This window comes from Ovis canadensis, chromosome 4 (assembly GCF_042477335.2).
Source record: "Ovis canadensis isolate MfBH-ARS-UI-01 breed Bighorn chromosome 4, ARS-UI_OviCan_v2, whole genome shotgun sequence".
In the NCBI taxonomy this organism is placed as follows: domain Eukaryota; kingdom Metazoa; phylum Chordata; class Mammalia; order Artiodactyla; family Bovidae; genus Ovis; species Ovis canadensis.
Window position 1 is genome coordinate 76,351,080 of NC_091248.1, and position 10,267 is coordinate 76,361,346.

At 37.8% G+C, this 10,267-nt stretch overlaps 1 protein-coding gene across 3 annotated transcripts in view; it reads left to right on the forward strand.

Annotated features, from left to right (window-relative positions):
• Positions 1–9,897, forward strand: part of HERPUD2 (HERPUD family member 2) — a 37,218-nt gene extending 27,321 nt beyond the window's left edge. For all 3 annotated transcript variants that reach the window (XM_069588051.1, XM_069588052.1, XM_069588054.1), the window contains 4 exons: positions 4,022–4,144; positions 7,451–7,774; positions 8,460–8,577; positions 9,035–9,897. In XM_069588051.1, the coding sequence (XP_069444152.1) occupies positions 4,022–4,144; positions 7,451–7,774; positions 8,460–8,577; positions 9,035–9,196 (727 nt within the window). In that variant the 3' untranslated portion in view covers positions 9,197–9,897. The remainder of the gene's footprint in view (positions 1–4,021; positions 4,145–7,450; positions 7,775–8,459; positions 8,578–9,034) is intronic.
• Positions 9,898–10,267: the final 370 nt, after the last annotated feature.

Sequence of the window (10,267 nt, forward strand, 5' to 3'; positions counted from 1 at the left end):
TTGTATTAGCAATCAATTTAGCTAAGGACCTGAGAGGCCTATGCACTGAAAACTATGAGATAATGATGAAAGAAACTGAAGACACAAATAAATGAAAAGATATTCCATGCTCATGAGTTAGAAGGATTAATGTTGTTATAATGTCCATACTACTTAAAGCAATCTATAGATTCAGTCAGTCTCTATCAAAACTCCAAATATTTTTCACAAAAGTGAACAATCCTAAAATTTGTAGAGAACCACAAGATCCTAAATAGCCATAGCAATCTTGAGAAAGAAGAACAAAGCTAAAGGCATTACACTCCCTGATTTCAAACTATACTATGGAGTGATAGTAATTAAAACAATATGGTATTGGCATAAAAACAGACTAGGGGAACAGAATAGAGACCCCAGAAATAAATCCATACATATATAATCAATTAATTTATGACAAGAAGCAAGACTATACAATGAGGAAAGGACAGTCTCTTCAATATATGGTGTGAAAAAACTGCAACAAAATTAAGCTAGACTACTATTTTATATCCTACATAAAATTAACTCAAAATAGGAATTCCCTGGCAGTCCAGTGGTTAGGACTAGGTACTTTCACTGCTGAGGGTGCAGGTTCAATCCCTGATTAGGAAACTAAGATCCTGCAAGCCACACAGCATGGCCAAAAGAGGAAAAGTTAACTCAAAATGAATTTGATTTGAATGTAAGGCTTGAAACCATTAAAATCCTAGAACAAAATAAAACTCATTGACGCTGGACTTGGTGATGATTTTTTAGATTTGACAATGAAAGCAAAACTAAATAAATGGAATTACATTAGACTAAAAAGCTTTTGCACAGTAAAGGAAATCATCAACAAAATGAAAAGGCAACCCGCTGAATAGGATAGAGTATTTACAAATCATATGCCTGATAACAGGTTATATACAAAATATGTAACGAACTTACGCAATAGCAGAAAACCAAATAATCCAGTTTAAAAATGGGCAGAGGACCTGAACAGACTTTCTTTCAAGAAGGCACACAGATGGCCAGCAGTTATATGAAAAGATGCTCAACATCACTAATCATCAGACCAGTGCAGGTCAAAAGCACAGTGAGACACTACCTCACACCTGTCAGAATGGCTGTTATTAAAAAGACAACAAATAATAAGTGTTGGTCAGGATTGTGGAGAAAAGGGAAGCCATGGGTACTGTTGTTGGTAATGTAAATTGGTGCATCCACTATGGAAAACATTATGGAGTTTCCTAAAAAAATTAATAACAGAACTACGATGTGACCCGTCAGGTCCAGTTCTAAGTATCTGAAGAAAATGAAAATATTTAATTTGAAGAGACAAATGTACCCACATGTTCACTGCAGCATTATTTATAATAACCATAATAAGGAAACAACCCAAGTGTCCCTAGGTAGAAAGTAGATAAAGAACTTGTGCTACATTTATACACAACGAAATACTATTCAGCCATAAAAAGAAAACTTATAGTTTATCTTTCAGTAACCATTGTTAAGAGCCTGATTCATCATACCATTACAAATTCATACTTCCCAGTGCAGTAAGTTGGAAATGTCCTTGTTTTAATTTAGACATGATAAAGAGACATTCTTTTTATTCTGTTTTGTGAAGTGCTTATTTGTTGGCATGTTGGTATTTTAAAAAGTTCATTGGTGACAGTTCTTTATGTAAAAGAATATTACTAATTGATACTATTGAGTATTAATTATTACTTAGCACAAGCTTGGCATTGTATTAAGCACTTATACATGCTTTATTTCATTGAACTTTATACCAACTCTGTGCTCGAGGTACTGTTCTCTCCCAATTTATGAACGAGGAGAAGGAGGCTAAAAGGTACATAGCCTGCCTTACTTCAATAGTCAGTATCAGGACTAGAATTCAGATCCACATCTGCCTGGAAAGTCTGTTAACTGTCTTGTTGAAGTGAATATTTTATCATTTGTTTCAGTATATTTTTCTGTGTTATCATTTATATTTTGATTTCATTTATAATGGTGGTTCTCTCCCCTCTACTCTCCCATTTAAAACTTTTCTCTAGTCAGATCTATTGCTCAGATTTGAAGCAATCTGACTGAATAAGCAGATTTGTCATATAAGGATCATGTGGCTTTCTTCAGGAAAAGTTTACTTAAAATTTACGGTAGCTGGGCACTGAAGACAGGAAAATGAATTATGTAGTTGCCCTCAATGGAAGTAGGTCAGATCGGCAAATAAATTGCCATTCACTGATGTGCTTCTATGGTTTGACAAAGTTTTGCAGGAGCCTGGAGGAGGGAGTGCCTGTGTGCTTACAGAAGGTGGGAGAGCTTCATGGCCGGTAACATTGGGGCTGATTTTAAGGGAAGTTCAGCAAGGGAGAACAAAGTAGTGTGGAGAGTCTTGAAAAGGCATATTGTGGAGATAAAGTGGGAATTCCATGCAGGCTTTCTTTGAAAGAATTTGTCTCTGATTGTTTCCAGTTCATCTTTCCTTTATCATTAGTAACTTTAAAAGCATACTAATGAATCTCTATTAGAAGGATCTTACCTAACATCCTGCTTCAGCAACAGTTAATAGACAACAGCTCTCCAACCTTTCCCTTGTTCCTCTTTTTTTTCTCTTGGGCTGGAGTATTTTTAAAGTAATCCTAGATGTCATATCCCTTCATCTGTAAATACTGTGTATCTGTAACAGATATGGACTATAAGAATCACAATACCATTAGAACATGCAACAGAATTAAAAATTCTTCAATATCATTTGTTACTCGATTTGTGTTCCATTTTCCCTGATTGTCCCAAATGTCTTTTTAAGATGGTTTTGATTGGACCAGTATTCAGAGATTGACTTACTGCGTTTGATTGAGTAATTTTGTTTCTTAAGGCTCTTTTAATCTAATCCCTATCCCTATCTTTTTTCACTTTATGCTTTTTCTGTTGTTGTATGTTCTAATTTCCCATAGTAGTCTAGATTCAGCTTGTTGCATCCATGTGGTATCATTAATATTGTCCTCTGTTTTCATAGATTGCCTGTAAACTGGTAGTTAGATCTTGGGCCTAATGATTAAATTTGAAGTTCAGCTTTTAAAAATAGTTTTATTTATTTTTGGCTGTGCTGGGTCTTTGTTGCCGTGTGGGCTTTTCTTTAGTTGCAGCAAGTGGGAACTACTCTAGGTATAACGTGCTGGCTTCTTGTTGCGGTGGCTTCTCTCGTTGCAGAGCACAGGCTCTAGGGTGTGTGGGTTTCAGTATTTGCAGCTCATGGGCTCTGGAGCACAGGCTCAGTAGTTGTGGCACACCGGCTTAGCTGCTCCGTGGCACGTGGGATTCTCCTGGATCAAGGGCAGAACCCATGTCTCCTGTGCTGGCAGGCAGATTCTTTACTGCTATGTCAGCATGGAAGCCCAAAGTTCAACTTTTAAATTTTATTTATTTTTACTTAAGTTTATATGGAAAATGGGATATTTATTAAATCACTTTTATAAAACATTTTGACAGTTGACTAACAATTAATAACGTAACTAAAAATTTTAGAATCTTAACATCATAGAAGTTTGTTTCTTACTCATGTAGTAGTCTGATTCTAGGCTGTGATGTTCGTTGTTCTGTATATGTGGGGTCGGGATCATCTTAGATAAGCCGTAATGTCTTACTTGGGGCTTTCCTTGTGGCTCAGATGATAAAGAGTCTGCCTGCAATGCAGGAGACCTGGGTTTGATTCCTGGGTCAGGAAGATCTGGAGAAGGGAATGGCAATCCACTCCAGTATTCTTGCCTGGAGAATTCCAAGGACAGAGGAGCCTGGAGAGCTACAGTCCATGGGGTTGCAAAGAGTCGGACACGACTGAGTGACTAACACACATAGACAGTGTCTTACTTGAGGAATGTTGAACATAAGTATTTTTTTTCGGTGAGTTTTAGTATGTTTTGTCAATGGATGACATAGTTCAGAAATACAAATGTAGAGAAATGCTTTCAACTTCTTCTGGAACATTAAAAGACATTTTTTTTTTATTTTATTGCAGAAATGTAGACAACCAGCTTCCTGGGCAGGCTGTTCCGGCTGGATTCCCAGTGTATCCTGCTTTCAACCCACTGCAGATGCTGTGGTGGCAACAGATGTATGCTCATCAGTATTATATGCAATAGTAAGTCAGGTTGAGTTGATTTTTTTACACACTGTGTTCTTTGCTTTATTTTCTTTTTCATCCTAAGTAAGTTGATTTGGGATTTCATTTACTGATGTATATTATTGGTTTTTAAAAATTATTTTAAATTATTTGGTTAAAGGAAAAAGGGTATGCATCCTGTTCACATCAACTAAACCTATTCTCTGCTTCTTCCTCTCTCCCTTAATTATATTTGGCAGTATTCAGGTGCTTTCTTTAAGAGAACATTTTATCTATTTAAGAGGAGAAAACTTAGGAAAGTTTCACTGGAAGGCAACAATTCTATATGAAGATAGGATGTCAACTAAAAAAGGGAATAGAGAGAATCATACGTCAGGGACGCTCATATTGATGTATTGAGGTCGGGTTCACTTGTGGCTAATATGCCTTCTGGACTTTTCTCTATTTTAGTAAGTTTTGCTCCTGATCAGCATGAAACATTCTTAGCATGGAACAGTTTCTTGGTGTTCTTTGTGCTGGGCTTCCTATGTGTTCATTTAACATTTCTAGTGTTCTTGCCTGGAGAGTCCCAGGGACGGGGGTGCCTGGTGGGCTACTGTCTCTGGGGCCTCACAGAGTTGGACATGACTGAAGCGACTTAGCAGCAGCAGCAGCTTCTCTTTAGTGTTCTCCTCTCCTTGTTTCTGTGATTCTGTTATCCTGTTCATTCTTTTTCTCTTTCTGATTACTCATTTTGTATCCTTTGATAGCCTGTTTTTTTCCCTTTTTCTAAATGGTAACATTCCTTGTTCAGTTAAGTATTTGTATACTTACCATGTGCCTTGTGATACACAGTCTAGTAGGGAAGATAGGATTTAGCTCCAGGCTAGTCCTCTTGGATTTCCTTTTTCTGTGGCCTTAGTTGTTAGCTCTGTGTGATGGCTCCCAGTTCTTCATCTCCTGTGCCTCATCTTGGGTCTCCCCTTAATTGTTGGAGATTTCCATGGAGAAATCTGCCTGCCTTTAAATGCAGTTAGGTCTGAACTTTGACTGCATCATCTTGTTATGTGCATTCTCCTTCTTGACTTCCTTGTCAGTGATACTCTCTTCTCAGTCATCCTCCAAGCCCTTAACATTAATCAGGTTTGATTCTAGCTTGTTATCCCTGAACTCAACAACTTACCAAGATGAATTAGTATGCTGTTACTAGCTTCTGTCCTTCCCTATATTTTACTTCTGATGTTTTCCCTAGATATTTCTAATATTAGACCCACTTTAATGCAATCACTTTTCCTCCTTTTAGGCTCCTGACTGTATTTCATTGTACTGCTTGCCAGGTTAACTTAACACATAATTGAGTCCATCATTCTCCATTCCCTAAAATATCAGACAGCCCTCTTGCCTACAGAGTGAAGTCTGTATCCTTATTCTTCCTCTATGCTGCTGCTGCTGCTGCTGCTAAGTTGCTTCAGTCATCAGTCATGTCTGACTCTGTACGACTCCATAGATGGCAGCCCACCAGGCTCCCACGTCCCTGGGATTCTCCAGGCAAGAACACTGGAGTGGGTTGCCATTTCCTTCTCCAGTGCATGAAAGTGAAAAGTGAAAGTGAAGTCGCTCAGTCATGTCCGACTCTTAGTGACCCCATGGATTGTAGCCCACTAGGCTGCTCCATCCATGGGATTTTCCAGGCAAGAGTACTGGAGTGGGGTGCCATTGCCTTTTCCAATTCTTCCTCTATACCTTACCTCATAAAGCTAACCTGCGTTATTAACTTCATGTCCTAATGCTCTCCTGTGTAATCTCTTGGCTCCAGGCAGGCTATTTATACCTTACCTGTTGTCATGGTAATCGTTATCATAATTAGTCACCTTGGTCATGTCCGATTCTTTGTGACCCTATGGGCTGTAGCCCGTCAGGTTCCTCTGTCCATGGGATTCTTCAGGCAAGAATACTGGAGTGGGTTGCCATACCCTCCTCCAGAGGATCTTCCTGACCCATGGATTGAACCCATCTCTTATTGGGCTGTAACACCAGCACCACCTGGGGAAGACTTAGTATTACACTATATCTTTACACCTCTTGTCTTGTTTACAACATCATGGGAACTGTGTAATAAGATAAGTGGGGCTTATTGTAGTTAGCTGCTGAACCATATAATCTTATGCACATCATTTAACTTCAGAGACTCAAGTTTTCACCTTTAATGAAATAACTCACTTATGAATCAGAATGTCCATGAGGTAGGAAGTATTCTGGAAATGAATATGGGGCTTCCCTTGTGGCTCAGCTGGTAAAGAATCTGCCTGCAATGCGGGAGACCTGGGTTTGATCCCTGGGTTGGGAAGATCCCCTGGAGAAGGGAACAGCTAAGTTGGACATGACTGAGTGACTTTCACTATAGATACAGTGTATCAGCATACTGGCTTAAATAAGCTTTTGTACCATAGAAAACTTCTATTTCATTTTGCTATCTTGATTTTAAAACTTTCTTGAAGAGAAAATTCAACATATGTAAAGACAGAATAAATAAAGTGAACCCCGGTGTTCTCACCGCCCAGCTTTTAAACATTTATCAATTCATGACTCTCTGATGCTACAACTTTCCCCTCTTTGCTGAATAATTTAAAGCAAATTTCAGATATATTATCACTTTACTGGTAGTCTTTTACAGGAAAATTTATTCTGACTCTTAAGCAGTCAAATTATAAGCAAACTTCAGGACCACACATCTTCGTAACTTGACAAGGATCTACACCAGTGTTCTCCAGGTGGAGTTCTCAAAAGTCAGGATTGAGATTGAGGGATTGTTATCTGGGACCTAGTTAATATTTGAAAATACCAATACAAATCATTTACTATGAGAGTGTACACACAGGGTAATGATTAATGTACTTATTTAGACAAATCTTTTCAAACATGGGTCTGAGGGAGAGGTGGTATGTGTGTGTGAAGGGGTCGGCAAGCAGTATTTATCCTATGTAGAAGAGCAAAAGAGGCAATTAGGGAAAAGTTTTGGAGAAAGATTTGGTCACAGCCTTATAATTTAGTGAACGAAACAAATAGTGATAACATGGCCGTTGTTAATCTCTTCCACCTCTCCGCCTGCTGTCCTAGACTGCCAGGCTGGGAGAACCTTTCCTGAACTCCTCCTGCCATCCATGTTGGCTCTACTTTCACACTGGGAATTATGCTTACCTAGGAAATGTGGTATAGGAGTTGTGATATTCCATGTAAGGTTTATGAGACATACATATGGCTTCCCAGGAAGTTCTGAAAAATATAATGTAGTATGATAAATGTTTTTCTTTTTCTTTTTGATATTTATTTTGGTGACTATTTCAGTCAAGCTGCAGTTTCAGCTCAGGCCACGTCAAATGCTAACCCAGCCCAGCCTGCTGCTACACAGCCTCTAAATTTGGCACATGTGCCTGGAGAAGAACCCCCACCAGCTCCAAACCTAGTGGCCCAAGAAAATCGACCCGTGAATGACAATGTTCAGATGAATGCACAGGGAGGTCCAGTGCTGAACGAAGAAGACTTCAATCGAGACTGGCTAGACTGGATGTACACGTTCTCACGGGCTGCAATTCTCCTTAGCATTGTATACTTCTATTCTTCTTTTAGTCGGTTTATCATGGTAATGGGAGCCATGCTGCTGGTTTATTTGTGAGTGATGTTCATTCATTATAATTACTTTCTAAAACTGTTAAGCATGGAATCTGACATGTGGTAGTCTGTTGTGAATGTTGAGTGAAGGAATATGAATGTTGGGCTTCAGATACCTAGCATCAAGAGCAAAGCAAGTTACGCTGTGTAAGACTGTTTATGAGAATTGTCTAGAAGCAGATTTTTTCCCTTTACTACTTTTTATAAAAATTGTTAGTTCAGTTAGGTATGCTCTAGTAATCATTTAGAACTTGAGTATATGATGCAGTCTTGGAGAGGAGTTTCTTTTTAATTAATTATAGTTATCGATAGTAAGTCTGTTAGATATAGGTCAGATTTTTTTTCATAAGTAGACTAACTGTCCCTTGCTCCTCTTTTTTCTTAGGAAGCAAACAAATACCTAGTTGAATTTCATTTTGAGAAATATCAAAAAATGATTTTATGACTCCTGATATGTCTTACTAGCTCAGGATAGAGTTTAAATTGATTCGTGTTTTCCTGTCATTGGTTTGAGAGGGGTAGTTCTTGATCTGAAGAAGGAAATTTGTTTTTTTCATCTATCATAGTTCAACCCATGAATGAAAATGTTCTAATCATTTTGCTCTTATAGGACGCAAATATTTCATAGTGTTACAAGTAAAAACAGTTGTGACTTATTTTCTTTTCTCTTTATTTTACTGAGCAGACACCAAGCTGGATGGTTTCCTTTTAGGCAAGAAGGAGTTCAGCAACAGGCTCCCAACAATAATGCTGAAGTTAACAATGATGCACAGAATGCGAACAATCTAGAACTTGAAGAAATGGTATGCTTATGAGGTTTTCATATACTTAAACATAGGTGTTTCTTCAGCACTGTATGAGACCAATATAGTAAAAGAATCTCGGGTATTTCATAGTATGGAAGAAAAGTTAACATGCTAATGTGTGGTTTAATTCCAGAGAACCTATAATACTGAGTCAGTCATATATTAGAATTAAGTGGAAAGAACTAATATCATTCTTCCTAAAAATAGCCTAGAAAGAAAGTTATGCTCACGGTGAGAAATTATTGTATTAAACTGGCAGTTATTCCTTTGAACTTGAACAAGGAGTTTATCAGTTTTGGACTTAAGGAAGATCTCTAATGACCAGATAGTTCTACTTCCTTATCATATACTCATATTCCTTCTCTAGGAAGAATTTAACTCTCTCCTTTTCTGTAATGAGTTCATGGTAGCTGCTAAGACCACTTAGGAATATGTTTCTTGTTTTGTTTGAAAGGAGCGTCTTATGGATGATGGGCTTGAAGATGAGAGTGGAGAAGATGCAGGTGAAGATGCCAGTGCGATTCAAAGGCCTGGATTAATGGCGTCAGCCTGGTCTTTTATCACCACATTCTTTACTTCACTAATACCAGAGGGGCCTCCCCAGGTTGCCAATTAGACTTGAAAAACTGTGCCGGCTGCAAAGGAGGGTCTGAATTTAGGAAAGTGTTTTAAATAACAGTGCAATTTCAAAAAATTTATTACTTTCTTTTCATCATCATGTATAGAGGTGTTTTTTCTTTAAACTTCTCATGCATATGAATATTTTAAGCACAAATAGACTACTAAATATGTGATTTTTTTTTTAAGATCCTAACAGAACATAGCATAACAATATTGGTCTTCCAGGTTTTATTAATTTCAATTATGTATATTATATCAAGACAGACTTGTGTGTCTTATTTCTTTAAAGAGCTGCTTCACATATAAATGTCTATAGCTTATAGCCCAGCCCTTCAATGTATAATTTGAATAAATATATCTATTTTCTGTGAATTGTTCTAAAAGTTTTAAACAGAATGACCTCATAGTTTTTAATGAAGAATATTAATTACCTAAAATGTGCTAGTAGCATCTTGCCCAGCCATAAAGCAATAAACTTCTCAATAATCTTCATTTTGACATTTGAATAAATGGAAACTTTCTATTTTAAGGGGATGTATCCCATCAATTGGAATTAATACCTTTTAAAAAAAGGCAGCTCTTCAATGGAATTAATAGTGACATAAAATGTTTGATATAGGCAGTACTTTTATAAAGTAAGATTCTGGAAATCACTCCCTGTAATTTTTTTAACATAAAAGGTCAATTATGGTAAAACTGTCTTGTGGTATATTTATTTAAACTCTTCCATATTATACTCCCTCCATACAAAAATCTATGTAAATTTCAGTAGTTCTGGGGTTGCTGAAGTCTTCAAGGTCATTTTCACCTCTTTTTATCCCAGATGGATATCTTCTAGTTCTCAGAGAGTGTAAAACCTCTTTGAGTTCAGTTCAGTCGCTCAGTTGTGTCTGACTCTTTGCGACCCCATGAATCGCAGCACGCCAGGCCTCCCTGTCCATCACCAGCTCCCGGAGTTCACTCAGACCCACGTCCATCGAGTCCATGATGCCATCCAACCATCTCATCCTCTGTCATCCCCTTCTCCTCCTGTCCCCAATCCCTCCCAGCATCAGAGTCTTTTCCA